Raw genomic sequence first — 16,817 nt, 5'->3', positions numbered from 1 at the left:
TGTCTGGATGTCGTCATATGCGAGATGGTTCTGTGGACCGAGTGGATATTATGAAACAAAATACATACAAAATCTAATGTTTCGCGTAAGAAATTATAATTGTATTTTGTACGTCGATGGACCCAATCGCCAACTGAACATTATTTGCTGTAAATCGAATTCGCGGATTTATATATTTTTTAATATAATCGATCGGTGATTGTCTACACTCCCTCTAATTAACAAACGCCTTGTGGCTATGACTACGGATTTACTATCTGATTTGGATAGTCGTTTCTTCGCTGATAACCTTCTGACAAGCGAGGATTGGGGTAAGTGAGAGATAATAAATGGTACTGTAATGCATGTTTACCACCTGGGCAGCATGGATGCGTTAGATAGCTAAAATGATCAGCTAGCTAACGCGACTTTAGCTGATAACGAATGCGTGAAATTGACTATGCATCTTTAATTTCCTAACCTTATCAGGTTGACCCTGACAACAAATTACGAACAATCATAATGTTAAAGTTGGTGGTAGTTGGGTTTCTTGCGTGGGTGTGTGCGCCAATGTCTAGCTATATGTACACTGGGCAGCAAACCGGATATGTCACTGTATTAGCACATATAGGAGTGTTAACTTTAGTTATAAAAACCCTTTGGTATTAGTGTGATAAAAGCTTGTGCTCGGCAAGCTTTTATTTTCCATAAGATAAAGACTATCTGAAAAGACCATCGATTCCAAATACCTGAATTTAAAACGTATGTAATGTGTTGAATAAACCATAGGCCTCAGCCTACCTAAAGACTGAAAACCAAGCTGGCTTTTTGCGACATCTGGGTATCTCGGGCCCTTTTTTAAATCAATAGCATTTGCATCTGACAGATTGGCTTGCTTTCATTGTATGGCACTGTATTTTAGAAACAGACTTTTCCCTTTTACTGACTCCCTGATCATTGCTTTTATATGCTGAAGTTTGCAGACTTAAGTGTCGTTGTCTAGGGCGGGTAGCCTAGTGGTTAGAGCATTGGACTAGTAACTGAAAGGTTGCAAGTTCAAATCCCCGAGCTGACTAGGTACAAATCTGTACTTCTGTTCTGCCCCTGAACAATGAAGTTAACCCACTGTTCCTAGGCTGTCATTGAAAATAAGAATTGGTTCTAAAGTTAGTTAAATAAAGGTTTAAAAAAATGTCTCACGCATTTTCACTCACTTCCTGTGATCACTGAACTTGATTACATTTTACATTTACTATTTGTGATGGACAGCATTTAACCAGTCAGGCCTGCAGTGTGAATCAAAACTAGTTGTGGAAAACGAAAAGCATTCTTTCAAGAAAAAACAAACATCCCACGATAATGTAGGCTAGAATTAATTTCAGCCCATAAGTTGTCCCTCTAGTTAATGGGGTCTACTATTATCATGAGTAGCAAACACTTGGCTAATTCAAATTCAACAGTAATGGGGAACCATTCTCAGCACTGAGCAGGTTGGTTACCGATCCCTCTGCTATTGAAGATGGGTCACCTCAGGGCAGAAAACCTCCCATCTCATGTATTTTAAGCCAGCTTCCCCTCCATTGCTTAGATTTCACTCAATTTGTAAAGCTGGAAAACCAAACTGGACTCCAGTGAATTGAAGCTGCTTTGAATTTAAAATGGGTGTAGAAAAGCACCAAACCTCGAGCTCATTTTTAGGTGTGTTTATGATCACAACCATCATTTACTAGTAGATCCCTCTTCTTGTTTTAGCTCAAAGGTCAGAGTCGTGTTTCAAGCCCTTGTCAAACCAAATAAGGCACGGGAAACCATGGCGACAAGGGGTCACTGTGGTATAGTGATAAGGCTTTACTTACAACCGCGATAGCAACTGATACTCAAGCAACTTGCATGTCTGTCCATGTGCATAATTATGTTCCTACAGTGCTAACTAATTGGTCTGTCTGTCTCAGATGCCTGTCTGTACCAGTGTGAGAGCATGGAGGAGGGAGAGGACGGAGAGTACACGAGAGGACCAAAATATGAAACATCGGTACGGACAAAGATTTTCTGCTCACAGACCCTGACTGTATTATCTGACCACTGTACTACACATGTTGTATCACCACAATGAAGTTAATTCAAAGCTGTCAATGATTTAGACCTAATTTCCTGTCTACTCAACATGAGGCCTATTCCAGGAATGGGCATTTGAAATGTTTTGACAGTTAGCGCTCTTGCTTTGTTTTTGTTGAGTACTCCAATGGGGGGAGGGGGGTCTATTTTAGAACACAAGGGCCACACTGGAAATAAATATGTGTGCATTTGTCTATATATAAAAACAAGTGTCATTTAAGATTAATTTATTGTAACTGTTATATTATGGAACACAATCTTCACAAAAGGTAATAACCTTAGCAGTGGCACTTGCTTGTTGAAGCCTATGACTGTGTAATGGTAGAGCCTTGTTTTGTTAATTTAGCAGACAAGACACTTTGTTTTTTATTTCCCAAGCCCTATCACATTCAAGACTCATCATTTCTAGAAAAAAAAATGATGTCGTGTAACTGAATAAAATATAACTATTTTTCTAAGTGAAATAAGTTGCCGATGCGCATATCGCGTCTGGAATAGTTATTCTCAGAGTAATCATTTGAAACGGGGCTCAATTTAGCGAGTTGAAAGACAATTTTCTGAGGGTTACAAACAAAAATCTGTCATCAATATACAGATGTTCGATTTAGTTTTATTTTGCCTTTTGGAATGTTTCTAAATGAATTAAGAATTCTACGTTGAAAACTGCATGGAGATGAATTACGATCACAAGATCTGTTTAGTGAGTCGGCCTGTTCTTAAGATTCTGAAAATACACTCTGTCTTTTTTCTTTTCAGTGTGGAACTTGTCTATGTTTAGGGGGGGGGGGGGGGTTGTAGCCTAGGCTAACCAATTCTAAATGGCATTAGCAGTTCGCAAAGTAGCCTAAGCGGAAAATAGACGGGACGCAATCATTCCAAACCTGCAGCTCGTCGTTGGAACACCTATTTCCCTACATCAATCAACTCACGGACGGAACACAATTTGTTTTTAAAACTGTCGTCATTTAGCAAGGAATGTAGCTTGTGTATCCCATCAGTTAGACATGTTTTTATAGGCATTTGTTTCTGTAGGCTTAACGGGGGCTTGCGTGCGCTCTTAGCAAGCGTGTGTAGAGGGAGTGGACGGAACACAGTTTAGTGAGGGACACAGAAGGGAAGATTAATTCAAGGAGAAGAACTGATGCTTGGCTTGGCTTCTTTTTGTGTTGTGTCCCACAAATGCACATGTAGAAATGGAACAGGAGAAAGCAAATTAACGTTGTCTCCAAGACGACAAAATAAATATGTAAAATCGGGACATGTTTTCTTGCTCATTTGTGCAGCCACAAAGCACGTTCCACAAAAGTAGTTTGACTGTCAAACAAAGTGATCTTTAGTCGGGTTAAAGAGAGACTTTTGACATCCGTTTGAGGACTCGATTACTCATGTCCATCCCTATTCCAATCTACATCACCTACAGGTAGCCTAGTGGTTAGAGCGTTGGGCAAGTAACTGAAAGGTTGCTGGATTGAATCCCCGAGCTGACAAGGTTAAAAAAAAACTGTCGTTCTGCCCCTGAGCAAGGCGGACCGTTCCCTGATCTGTTCCCCGGTAGAGTGTCATTGTAAATTAAGAATTTGTCCTAAACTGACTTGCCTAGTAAAATAAAATACAGTGTGCAATAGTGCGGCAATCTGCTCATTCTTCCTTTTATCAAAATAAAATAAAATTTTATTGGTCACATGCACATATTTAGCAGATGTCAATACTTGTGTTCCTCGCTCCAACATTGCTGTAGTATCCAACAATTCACAACAATACACAGGAATCTAAAAGTAAAGAGTGGAATTAAGAATATATAAATATTAGGACGAGCAATGTTGGAATGGCATTGACTAAAATACAGTAGAATACAATACAATATATACAGTTGAAGTCGGACGTTTACATACACTTAGGTTGGAGTCATTAAAACTAGTTTTTCAACCACTCCACAAATGTTTTGTTAACAAACTATAGTTTTGGCAAGTCGGTCAGGACATCTACTTTGTGCATGACACAAGTCATTTTCCCAACAATTGTTTACAGACAGATTATAACACTTATAATTCACTGTATCACAATTCCAGTGGGTCAGAAGTTTACATACACTAAGATGACTGTGCCTTTAAACAGCTTGGAAAATTCCAGAAAATTATGTCATGGCTTTAGAAGCTTCTGATATGCTAATTGACATAATTTGAGTCAATTGGAGGTGTACCTGTGGATGTATTTCAAGGCCTACCTTCAAACTCAGTGCCTCTTTGCTTGACATCATGGGAAAATCAAAAGAAATCAGCCAAAACCTCAGAAAAACAATTGTAGACCTCCACAAGTCTGGTTCAGTCTTGGGAGCAATTTCCAAATGCCTGAAGGTACCATGTTAATCTGTACAAACAATAATACGCAAGTATAAACACCATGGGACCACGCAGCCGTCATACCGCTCAGGAAGGAGACGTGTTTTGTCTCCTAGAGATGAATGTACTTTGGTGCGAAATGTGCAAATCAATCCCAGAACAACAGCAAAGGACCTTGTGAAGATGCTGGAGGAAACCGGTACAAAAGTATCTATATCCACAGTAAAACGAGTCCTAAAGTGACATAACCAGAAAGGCCGCTCAGCAAGGAAGAAGCTACTGCTCCAAAACCGCCATAGAAAAAGCCAGACTGCGGTTTGTATCTGCACATGGGGACAAAGATCATACTTTGGAGAAATGTCCTCTGGTCTGATGAAACAAAAATAGAACTCTTTGGTCATAATGACAATCGTTATGTTTGGAGGAAAAAGGGGGAGGCTTGCAAGCTGAAGAACACCATCCCAACCGTGAAGCACGGGGGTGGCAGCATCATGTTGTGGGGATGCTTTGCTGCAGGAGGGACTGGTGCACTTCACAAAATAGATGGCTTCATGAGGGAGGAAAATTATGTGGATATATTGAAGCAACATCTCAAGACATCAGTCAGGAAGTTAAAGCTTGTTTGCAAATGGGTCTTCCAAATGGACAATGACCCCAAGCATACTTCCAAAGTTGTGGGGAAATGGCTTAAGGACAGCAAAGTCAAGGTATTTGAGTGACCTCAATCCTATAGAAAATTTGTGGGCAGAACTGAAAAAGCGTGTGCGAGCAAGGAGGCCTACAAACTTGACTCAGTTGCACCAGCTCTGTCAGGAGGAATGGGACAAAATTCCCCCAACTTATTGTGGGAAGCTTGTGGAAGGCTACCCAAAACGTTTGACCCAAGTTAACCAATTTTAAAGGCAATGCTACCTTATACTAATTGAGTGTATGTTAACCTCTGACCCACTGGGAATGTGATGAAAGAAATAACATCTGAAATAAATCCTTCTCTCTACTATTATTCTAACATTTCACATTCTTAAAATAAAGTGGTGATCCTAACTGACCCAAGACAGGGAATTTTTACTAGGATTAAATGTCAGGAATTGTGAAACTGAGTTTAAGTGTATTTGGCTAAGGTGTATGTTTACTTCCGACTTCAACTCTACATATGAAATGAGTAAAGCGTTATGTCAACATTATTAAAGTGACCAGTGATTCCATGTCTATGTATATGGGGCAACAGCCTCTAAGGTGCAGGGTTGAGTAACCTGGTGGTCGTCGGCTAGTGCTGGCAGTATCAGTATAAACCAGGTATTGTTACACACTACCTAGCAGTCGTGAGAGTTCAGTGTGTGATGCCAAAGTTAAGGTAATTTGAGTGAGCCTGAGACGGGCCGATAATGGGGCTGATTTCCCTGTTGGGCCAACCAATGGCGCACCCCCTGCCGACCTACTGACTAATCCAGACGATGGCCTAATTCTGCCCTCCGCTTCCTCTCTCTTCTCGCAGTTTGACAACGATCTCGTGCTGACCCTTGATCCCGACAATCCCACGTCGCCATGGAGACACCTGGACGACAACCTTCTCACAGGTGCAGAGATTAATCAAGTGTGGCAGGAAGGAGAGGTTTTCCTTTTTAAAAGTATTCGTTGTGGTAGTAGACATGTTATTACTACTATAGAAGTCCAATGAAGTAAAATAGCAACGTCACTTCAGTTTATCAGTAAAGTGTCATTGTAGCGCAGCGTCGGTTGTGGTGTACTTTTGAAACCTTTCTCCCTGCCACTCTCTCTCTGCTCTGCCTTCCTCGCACTCTCTTAAGGGGACATTCCCGTACTGAAAGATGAAATGACGATAACGCAGCCTTTGCCAGTGGACATGTGTAAGTCCCTCTTTGGCTATTGTGTATGTGTTTGTCTTATGGTTGAATGTGAATTATTCACTGTGTCCTTTTTGTATCATTTGTGTGTGCTGTTCCAGTGTTCCGGGTGAAGGCGGAGCCTCCCTCCCCTGCCTCCTCGCTGGCCTCCGACTGCTCCCTGACCTCACTCCCAGACTCACAGGTCAGTCCAGACAGATCAGCTTCCACATCGCACTACAATATTGATGCATCACAGTTTAGAGACTCTGAGATGCAATGTACACAAAGTGCACATGTTCAGTGACACAGAGCCTCGTCCGAGTATTTCAGAAGTAACTAAAGTGTGAAGCCTGTTTTTAACATTTCTTGCACATCTCTCTTTCTACCATTCAGATCCCAGTGAAAGGAGAGAACCCGCCCACACCTCCTTATATGTTTGGAGATGTGCTGGCACCACCACTTGGCACATGTGAAGTCACTGTGGCCTCTGCACAACTGGCCCGACCACAGTCCAAACTGCCGCCTCAGCAACACCAAACATCAACCCACAATGGCATGGACACACAGGCCACAGGTACTCGTTTCTGCAGTGATGTCCAGCTATTTGATGTGTTGCGCAGGAAAGACTTCAGCCACGAGAGTACGCTTCATGTTTAATATTATGTGCTTTGGGTGCAAATGCCCTTGACTTTGTTCTTGGCAGACATTTTATAGTGCATGTCATGTTCTTTCTCTCCCTCCAGTGCACCCCACTGCGGCCACAATCAAAGCCAGTACCATCCTGAGCAGTAAGCCTCTCATCCAACCCAGGCCTGTGTGTGTAGCGGCTCTCTCCGTCCCCCAGGCTCCCAGTCCAGCCAAGGCCCTCATACTGCACAGCCTGCCTAGCAGGGACCAGAGCAGGCCTGGTGAGTCCTGGGACCAGACTGACCATTTTTCACACATGACCTTATTCCAGGCTTACCGTTTGGTGAATCGCCGAGGTTAATTAAAGGGGAGCGTTGAATTCCAAGTTATTTTATGTATCTCTGTGGGCGTGCATGCTCAAATCGCCACAATACCTATTCATGTCTATTTCTGTGATTTGTTGATTAGAAATGTATTTTAATACTTGTATTTTGGGTATTTGGGTGTCTAAGAGACACAATATGACATAATATGTTACGTAATAGCTGAGTGATGTCACCTTCTTTTCCCTCTCTTAGTGGTGCTTTCCCAGTCAGTCTGTCTGGGGTCCGCGCCAGCCATCGTCAAAATGGAGCCCGCCTCCCCCACCATGCCACACTGCCATAGCCCCACGGCCCGATTCCCCAGCAAACCCATAGTCCCGGCGTCCTCTCTGCCAGGGAGCAACTGCAACGGCGTGGATGTGAGTGTCTGTCAGTCGCATGTCAGTCAGTCAGTGAGTAGTTCTCTTTCACGCTCTACATCAACCGCTGCCTTACCCCGGGCTTCACTGTCAGATCACACGCCCAGTTCTGCCGTGATTAACTGCCATGTGTTCTCCCCTCCGACCGGGTCTCAGATGAAGGTGATGAAGAGGCAGCAGCGGATGATCAAGAACCGGGAGTCGGCGTGCCAGTCACGCAAGAAGAAGAAGGAGTACCTGCAGAACCTAGAGGGCCAGCTGAGAGAGGTGCAGCAGGAGAACGAGCACCTCCGCAGGGAGAACCAGGCCCTGAGGGAGAGGCTTGCCGGGAAAGAGGTACAGGAGGGGTGGAGAGAGGAGTGGGAGGGAAGACGGTACAGGGGAAGGGAGAAAGGAGAGGTAGTGGCGGAGGTACAGGAGGAGAATGAAGGGGAGAGAGAGGAGGGAGGGAAGACGGTACAGGGGAAGGGAGAAAAGAGAGGTAGTGGCGGAGGTACAGGAGGAGAATGAAGGGGAGAGAGAGGAGGGAGGGAAGACGGTACAGGGGAAGGGAGAAAAGAGAGGTAGTGGTGGAGGTACAGGAGGAGAATGAAGGGGAGAGAGAGGAGGGAGGGAAGACGGTACAGGGGAAGGGAGAAAAGAGAGGTAGTGGCGGAGGTACAGGAGGAGAATGAAGGGGAGAGAGAGGAGGGAGGGAAGACGGTACAGGGGAAGGGAGAAAAGAGAGGTAGTGGTGGAGGTACAGGAGGAGAATGAAGGGGAGGGGTAGGAGAGGGTGGGAAGACGGTACAGGGGAAGGGAGAAAGGAGAGGTAGTGGCGGAGATACATGAGGAGAATGAAGGGGAGGGTTAGGAGAGAGGGAAGACGGTACAGGGGAAGGGAGAAAAGAGAGGTAGTGGTGGAGGTACAGGAGGAGAATGAAGGGGAGGGGTAGGAGAGGGTGGGAAGACGGTACAGGGGAAGGGAGAAAGGAGAGGTAGTGGCGGAGATACATGAGGAGAATGAAGGGGAGGGTTAGGAGAGAGAGGAGGGAGGGAAGACGGCACAGGGGAAGGGAGTAAGGAGAGGTAGTGGCGGAGGTACAGAAGGAGAATGAAGGGGAGGGTAAGGAGAGAGAGGAGGGATGGAAGACGGTACAGGGGAAGAGAGAAAGGAGAGGTAGTGGCGGAGGTACAGGAGGAGAATGAAGGGGAGGGGTAGGAGAGAGGGGAGGGAGGGTGGCAGGGGAGCTGGAAAGCCAGGAAACCTCCCTTAAGCAAATCTGTTCGGTGATTACATTGCTGAGGCAGAGATAGATTTCCCTAATGAACCGGATGGACTGCTTTCAATTTAATCTTTCTAAATGAAAGTCTTAAGAATGTGGTTAAGATTTGACTGTTCAAGCAACAACTAGGAATACCTTCAAAGAGGACATGTTGGTACATGCGTGTTTACTAGGGCCGGGACGATTGCAATGTCGCAGTAGGTTCAAATGAAAGCACGAAGCAGACCAAACTCTTTTGGTTCTTTAAAAACCTGCTGTATGTAAAATATTGTGTTCTATAGTTTTGGAAAGAAATACATTTGACTCTGGAGGACAACATAATTGTTTCCCACATCAGGTCTCTTTTTCCTAAAGTTAAATCCCCTTGGTGTTTTGTTTCCTTGCCACAATACTGAGTCTCGCGATACTGGTATCGTCCCGGCCCCAGTGTTTACACTGCTCTAAATCCTCTCTCTGTTCCAGGGCAGTGAATCTGGTAACAACAAGAGGGCCGTCTGTGTCATGGCAGTGCTACTGTTCATGACCTTCAGTTTCGGCCCTGTCAGGTAAAAGTCACTGTTCATAGTCACTGCCATTCAATGAAGTGTTATCAATTGGCAAATTGCCCCCCCCCCTTCAAAAAAAATCCTGTTTTTAAAAAGTATTGTACATAACTGCATGATTTAGTTGATTTTGACTACATCTTTTCCTCCAGTATCACAGACAGGAAGCTGGAGACGGGGTTACAGGAAGAGGTGGTCCCTCACACAGGAAGACATCTCCTGGAGTTTGAGACGGCTCGGGAACATAGCAGAGTGGAGGAAAGGATAGATCCTGAGGAGGAGGGAGGAGAGGATGGGTGGAAGGGAGGAGAGGTGGAGAGGGAATCCACTGATTCTTACCAGTTTAGGTTGGTAATAAAGTCCAACTCATCGTTAACTCTGCATATCCACGATGTAACTCTGCATATCCACGATGGTGAGCCTGTTCATTGCCACAGCCCTCTGCGGCTGCTGCCCTTGTGGTTCTAATCGATGAGGCTTCGCAAACATGGTTCAGTCAAGTAGAACGTCATTGGAGAACAAGACCGTGTTTGAGCTGGACATAGAAATATGTAACGGGCAGTGGTGGAAAATGTATTCAATTGTCATACTTGAGTAAAAGTACATTTACCTTAATAGAAAATGACTCAAGTAAAAGTGAGTCACACAGTAAAATACTACTTAAGTAAAAGTCTAATTGTATTTGTTTTTAAATATCCTTAAGTGTCAAAAGTATAAATCATTTCCAATTCCTTATATTAAGCAAACCAGACGGCACCATTGTATTACATTCTTTACGAATAGCCAGGGGCCACTCGGACATAATTTACAAACGAAGCATTTGTGTTTAGTGAGTCAGATCAGAGGCAATAGAGATGACCAGGGATGTTCTCTGTTTAGTGAGTCTGTCAGATCAGAGGCAATAGAGATGACCAGGGATGTTCTCTGTTTAGTGAGAGATCAGAGGCAGTAGAGATGACCAGAGATGTTCTCTTGATAAGTGCTGGAATTGGACCCTTTTCCTGTCAAAATGTAACGTGTACTAACGTGGGTGCGAGGTAAAGTGTATGGAGTAAAAATGACATTCTTTTCTTTAGGAATGTAGTGAAGTAACTAACTGCTAACAGGCTGTCATGAAATGATGTCCACATGTGACTTGCCTGTACGATGTTTACTTCATGTTTACAGCTCTTTAAGGACTTTTGCACTTTGAAATCACTATGGTTTTCCATATAATATTATTTTGTATAACGGTTAGGCTTTCAGAAGGATGTTTCCATCTGTGTTAGATGTTTTGGCTGTTTTCAGGAACCTGAGTGACGTGTTCAGCGACGTGAAGGACCTGGTCCTGCAGGACATCGACCGCTATTTCACCTCCAATGACTGCAGGCAGTTCAACCGCTCCGAGTCCCTCAGGTCAGCAGCGCTGCTCTGGTCCTAACTCGGGCGTCCGGGAATCTCTCTCTGCCATGTCTCTCACCACATTATGCAAATATGATATTGAGTTACAACATCGACAGTGCACCTGCGCTCTCACAGGCCTGTCACTGTATCCGTGTGTGTGTGTGTGTGTGTATATGTGTGTGTGTGTGTGTGTATATATATATATGTGTGTGTGTGTGTGTGTGTATATATATATGTGTGTATATATGTATATGTATATATATGTGTGTGTATATGTGTATATATGTATATGTGTGTGTATATATGTGTATATATGTATATGTGTGTGTATATATATACAGTGCCTTGCGAAAGTATTCGGCCCCCTTGAACTTTGCGATCTTTTGCCACATTTCAGGCTTCAAACATAAAGATATAAAACTGTATTTTTTTGTGAAGAATCAACAACAAGTGGGACACAATCATGAAGTGGAACGACATTTATTGGATATTTCAAACTTTTTTAACAAATCAAAAACTGAAAAATTGGGCGTGCAAAATTATTCAGCCCCCTTACGTTAATACTTTGTAGCGCCACCTTTTGCTGCGATTACAGCTGTAAGTCGCTTGGGGTATGTCTCTATCAGTTTTGCACATCGAGAGACTGAAATTTTTCCCCATTCCTCCTTGCAAAACAGCTTGAGCTCAGTGAGGTTGGATGGAGAGCATTTGTGAACAGCAGTTTTCAGTTCTTTCCACAGATTCTCGATTGGATTCAGGTCTGGACTTTGACTTGGCCATTCTAACACCTGGATATGTTTATTTTTGAACCATTCCATTGTAGATTTTGCTTTATGTTTTGGATCATTGTCTTGTTGGAAGACAAATCTCCGTCCCAGTCTCAGGTCTTTTGCAGACTCCATCAGGTTTTCTTCCAGAATGGTCCTGTATTTGGCTCCATCAATCTTCCCATCAATTTTAACCATCTTCCCTGTCCCTGCTGAACAAAAGCAGGCCCAAACCATGATGCTGCCACCACCATGTTTGACAGTGGGGATGATGTGTTCAGGGTGATGAGCTGTGTTGCTTTTACGCCAAACATAACATTTTGCATTGTTGCCAAAAAGTTCAATTTTGGTTTCATCTGACCAGAGCACCTTCTTCCACATGTTTGGTGTGTCTCCCAGGTGGCTTGTGGCAAACTTTAAACAACACTTTTTATGGATATCTTTAAGAAATGGCTTTCTTCTTGCCACTCTTCCATAAAGGCCAGATGTGTGCAATATACGACTGATTGTTGTCCTATGGACAGAGTCTCCCACCTCAGCTGTACATCTCTGCAGTTCATCCAGAGTGATCATGGGCCTCTTGGCTGCATCTCTGATCAGTCTTCTCCTTGTATGAGCTGGAAGTTTAGAGGGACGGCCAGGTCTTGGTAGATTTGCAGTGGTCTGATACTCCTTCCATTTCAATATTATTGCTTGCACAGTGCTCCTTGAGATGTTTAAAGCTTGGGAAATCTTTTTGTATCCAAATCCGGCTTTAAACTTCTTCACAACAGTATCTCGGACCTGCCTGGTGTGTTCCTTTTTCTTCATGATGCTCTCTGCGCTTTTAACGGACCTCTGAGACTCACAGTGCAGGTGCATTTATACGGAGACTTGATTACACACAGGTGGATTGTATTTATCATCATTAGTCATTTAGGTCAACTTTGGATCATTCAGAGATCCTCATTGAACTTCTGGAGAGAGTTTCCTGCACTGAAAGTAAAGGGGCTGAATAATTTTGCACGCCCAATTTTTCAGTTTTTGATTTGTTAAAAAAGTTTGAAATATCCAATAAATGTCGTTCCACCTCATGATTGTGTCCCACTTGTTGTTGATTCTTCACAAAAAAATACAGTTTTATATCTTTATGTTTGAAGCCTGAAATGTGGCAAAAGGTCGCAAAGTTCAAGGGGGCCGAATACTTTCGCAAGGCACTGTATATATATATGTGTGTATATGTACTCCCCTTGACTTCTACGAATGACTGCTTCACTTTCTCACTCAGGCTGGCAGATGAGCTGAGAGGATGGGTCCACAGGCACCAGATCGACAGGAAGAAGTCTGGAGGGAAGCCGAAGATAGTGAAAAAAGCTAAAATAGCGCAGGTGCGGTTTCATCTAGTTTCATCTAGCATTTCACATTCCCACGCGAGTACACATGATCCCTCTGGCGTGTTAAACGACCTCGTTGATGTGTGTTGTTTTGGTACACGTCAGTTGTTTCCCTTCCCTTTTCTACAGAAAGCGCAGCTTAGGAAGACCAACATCTCCAGATATCTTCCCATCCAGACCCATCGTTCCATTGACAGGTAACCGTTGTCGACCACATTTCCCAGTAACCAACAGTGGTGTTCATCCGTCAAAGTGATTTGTCGACTTGCATGTTCACTTGTACAATACTAAACCAAGTATGGTATTTGTATCAACTGAGGGAGGAGGGGGAAAAAAACCTGCTGCTATTGGTATTTGTAGTCTTGGTCTCACCCAAACTATTTGTCTCTCACAGTCAGATACAAGTGTTCCCTGCCGGTCCAGAGATCAGCTACAGTGACTTCATGGACGCCATCGACCGGCGTGAGGACACCTTCTACGTGGTCTCCTTCAGACGGGTAAGACGGAACAACAGCGCCAAACCTCTAGGGAAGTGACAACCGAGTGTCAATGAAGCGGACAGTGGGTGCCATTCAAATAATGCACGACGTATGTCTGACGTTCATGAGCCTACGTTCTCTCTCTCTCTCTCTCTCTCTCTCTCTCTCTCTCGTAGGATCACCTGCTGTTGCCAGCCATCAGCCACAACAAAACCACACGGCCCAAAATGTCCCTGGTGATGCCGGCTATGTCCGTCAACGGTGAGTTTTCTTTTCTTGATATCTCGACGCAACTATCAGCCGTTTAGAATTGTGCCAAAATATAGCTCTCCTTGTCAGTATGTCTTTTTTTACATTGCACTCTTTCGTTCTCTCTCCCTCCCACAGAGAGTTTATATAACAAATCCCAGGGCTATGAGATGATGATGCAGGTGGATTGTGAGGTCATGGACACCCGGATCATCCCCATCAAAGCCTCCGCTGTTCCCCCGTCGCTCCGCGACCCCCCTCCCGCTCCCCCCGCCCACCATCACCACAGCAACCACACCTCCCTCCGAGGCCGCCACCATCCCCACACCGGCGGAGCGGCGTCTCCACGGCAACCCTTACCTGCCAGCAGACAGGAGGCCGAGTATTACATCGGCCAGGGGGCGGGGTTTGAGGTTAGTGAAGGTGAACAAATGAGTGGGGGATTGGAGGAGAAAGGAGAGGATCGTGTAAAACGGGAAGGAGAGGGTAGAGGGAAAACAGGAAGGAGAGGGTAATGGGAGATTGAATAAGTGAAGTGAGATGGAGAGGAGGACTTAATAAGGGAGAGTAGGGTTGTAGGAGGCAGATCTGTCATGGAATAATGGAGGACATCTGTACTAATTGCAGCAAATGATTAACAATGAAGTTACGGTGCCACAATGTTGAAACGTTGTCCCAGCAACTCAAAGCAAATGTGTTTTATTCTACTGAAGACTCTGTATATTAATAGACCAATGAGTAATACCCATTTCACAAACCTGATCTGTTCAATATAGAAAAAGTAAAAAAAGATTTAAAAGGTTTACCAATGGCTCCTAACTAAATCATTTCTTAATATATACTTTTTGAAAAACTGCTCAAACATAGACCTATCAGTTCACTGCACTTAGACACAGCGCAGAATTAATCACTGAAATATATGCAGCTAATGTTAGTGGACTGCTCGTGGTTTCATTTGAGGACCATTTTTTTGTGTGTGTGACGGTTCCGTTTTGTATATTTTGTGTGTATCGCTCTCCATTGAAATTCCATTCAGAGGGCTCCTGCAGAAAATTCAGGTCAGATGCTCGTCAGCTTAGATTTCGTTGTTTTTGTTTGTTTCTTTTATTATGTCAAATGTGTTTGGATTTGAATGAGAATTATTTAACTTGTGTTTATTGGTTGTAAATATCAATGGTAGCTTTTGAGATATTGTTTTTTTTTTTCTTCAAATTCATAGCTATGTTTTGCTCTGTCCTCATCATCTTATGGGCACAAACCTTCCGTTCCTATACTCCAGAAGTTAACACATCAAGTACATGGATCGGCCTAAATATATTTGCTTTGAATGTAGACGACCACCTTGATCATACAGTGTGTTGTGTGTTTGTATATACTTGTCATTTTTTTAATCACTTGCACAAAGTCTTGCAACATCGAGCTCGATCCACTGTATCTCCATGTAATTAGTACAGAAAGAAAATATATAGGTTGTTAACATCTGAATACATTCTCAATGTCATCAGCAATATAGCAACGTTAAATTACTGACACCTTATCCAGAATCGATCATCCAGGTACTCTGTAATTCTAGAATTGATTGTGTTTCTTATACACGGTTTATGTAATGTAATTCTGTAAGCATCGTTTTCAGTTGTATTTCGGGGTTTTACCCCCCCCCCCCCCCCCCAATGCAGTCAACTTGAGTCTTCTGACCAAAAGTGGTTTCTGAATCTTACAATGAGATTTGAAGTCATTTTCGTTAGTTGCAAACTCTGTCTGTGAACTCTCGCTATGTTTTTGTCTGTCATGCTCTGCCTGAGGCACTGCACACACTTCTTCAGCAAGTGTTTTTGTTCGAGATAATGCCGTTTTACGGGAATACCACCCATTGTTTTTCATTTTTATATAAAAAATATAATTATTCTTATCAAAAGAAATTAAATATTAAAAAAATAAAATTTTATATGAAGCTGTACAAGTTATGTTAGGGGGTGTTGAGGTCTCTTTTTTTTTAGTAGTTTTTCCATTTCAGAACCCACTTTAGCCTCAGAACCCACTTTAGCCAACGGGAATACAGGAACACAATGCTACTAGTGATATGGTGAAGTGTTGGATCCAAGACATTCCCTTTTGCATGTACATGTCAATGCACTCTCTCACACAAACACACTCGCCACACACACGCACATTATATGTACACATACACACGGCAAAAACTTTAAGCATGAAAATTGGTGGTTGTAATGGTAGCAATGTACATATGGTCAATGCCTCCTTTTTTTTCTTAAATGAATTTCTAACTTTAAAAATGATCTTTCTCTGATTATACGAGAGGTTTGAACTGCTGCCTTTTTTTGTTTGTAGAAAATGAACATTGAATTTTATAAATAAAGTGATTTAAAAAAAAAAGTCTTTCATTTCTCTCGCACATACCAAAAAAGCATAACTTGAACATTACTAGTGGCTATCATCCAACTTTTTTTGTTTCAGTTTTCCTTAGGCTGGATGCATAAGAAGAATTCTATCACACTTTTTCTTTAACCTTAATTTGATTATCTCTTAAACCGAAGGTCTCGTTACAGCATCCTTGTATTTGTCAGTTGGTACAAAGAACATCCTTGGTTTAGTCTGGTCCAAAGTATCTGAAAATAAACATAACGCCCTCTCTACTGAATGCTTCCGCTTCGTCTCATGTAGCATGACAAATGCAAATGATTAACAAGTCAAATTTGTCTTTGCAGCAGGAAGAGACATTTGCATCGGAGGGGAAATACATGCAAAAGGACAACTTAAAAGTAAAGGCAACAGCGTCATGTAGACTGGCAGCCATGTTTTTCAGTACGAGAATCCATCATTATTCATGGCCAAGCTGAGGTAGCTGAACGTTCAGCACATGCTTTACTATCTCACGTCATCGGTATGTTTGAATTCCCAGAGGACAGGGGCACTACTTTGACAGAGAACCAGGGGCCAACTTGCTGAAGTAAATGCCCAGCTGTAAAGCAGAAGGCAGATGATGGAGGGCAAATAAGAGGGAGAGATTATCCATCGTAAATGCAGGATGAGGCCTCTTACACACTGACAAAAGTTTGAAGCTAAGCTCACACACTCACAGATCCTGTTCCTGA

At 43.1% G+C, this 16,817-nt stretch overlaps 1 protein-coding gene across 3 annotated transcripts; it reads left to right on the top strand.

Moving 5' to 3' along the window:
- On the top strand, nucleotides 1–15,667 carry LOC135552201 (cyclic AMP-dependent transcription factor ATF-6 beta-like). 3 transcript variants are annotated; one of them, XM_064983682.1, is made up of 17 exons: nucleotides 1–311; nucleotides 1,932–2,011; nucleotides 5,929–6,010; nucleotides 6,242–6,301; nucleotides 6,400–6,482; nucleotides 6,674–6,854; nucleotides 7,024–7,188; nucleotides 7,486–7,649; nucleotides 7,806–7,985; nucleotides 9,377–9,459; nucleotides 9,609–9,803; nucleotides 10,744–10,851; nucleotides 12,874–12,973; nucleotides 13,109–13,176; nucleotides 13,374–13,476; nucleotides 13,635–13,719; nucleotides 13,846–15,667. In XM_064983682.1, the coding sequence occupies exons 1-17, from the start codon at nucleotides 239–241 to the stop codon at nucleotides 14,220–14,222; spliced, it is 2,187 nt and encodes a 728-aa protein (XP_064839754.1). In that variant the 5' UTR covers nucleotides 1–238; the 3' UTR covers nucleotides 14,223–15,667. The 3 variants fall into 3 exon arrangements, with proteins under 3 accessions (XP_064839754.1, XP_064839753.1, XP_064839752.1); XM_064983681.1 differs by having other exon boundaries at nucleotides 7,486–7,682; XM_064983680.1 differs by having other exon boundaries at nucleotides 7,486–7,985.
- Nucleotides 15,668–16,817: the final 1,150 nt, after the last annotated feature.

This window comes from Oncorhynchus masou, chromosome 13, assembly GCF_036934945.1.
Source record: "Oncorhynchus masou masou isolate Uvic2021 chromosome 13, UVic_Omas_1.1, whole genome shotgun sequence".
Classification (NCBI taxonomy): Eukaryota; Metazoa; Chordata; class Actinopteri; order Salmoniformes; family Salmonidae; genus Oncorhynchus; species Oncorhynchus masou.
Note: the sequence above shows the minus strand (reverse complement) of the source record. Positions and strands in the feature narration are given on the sequence as shown.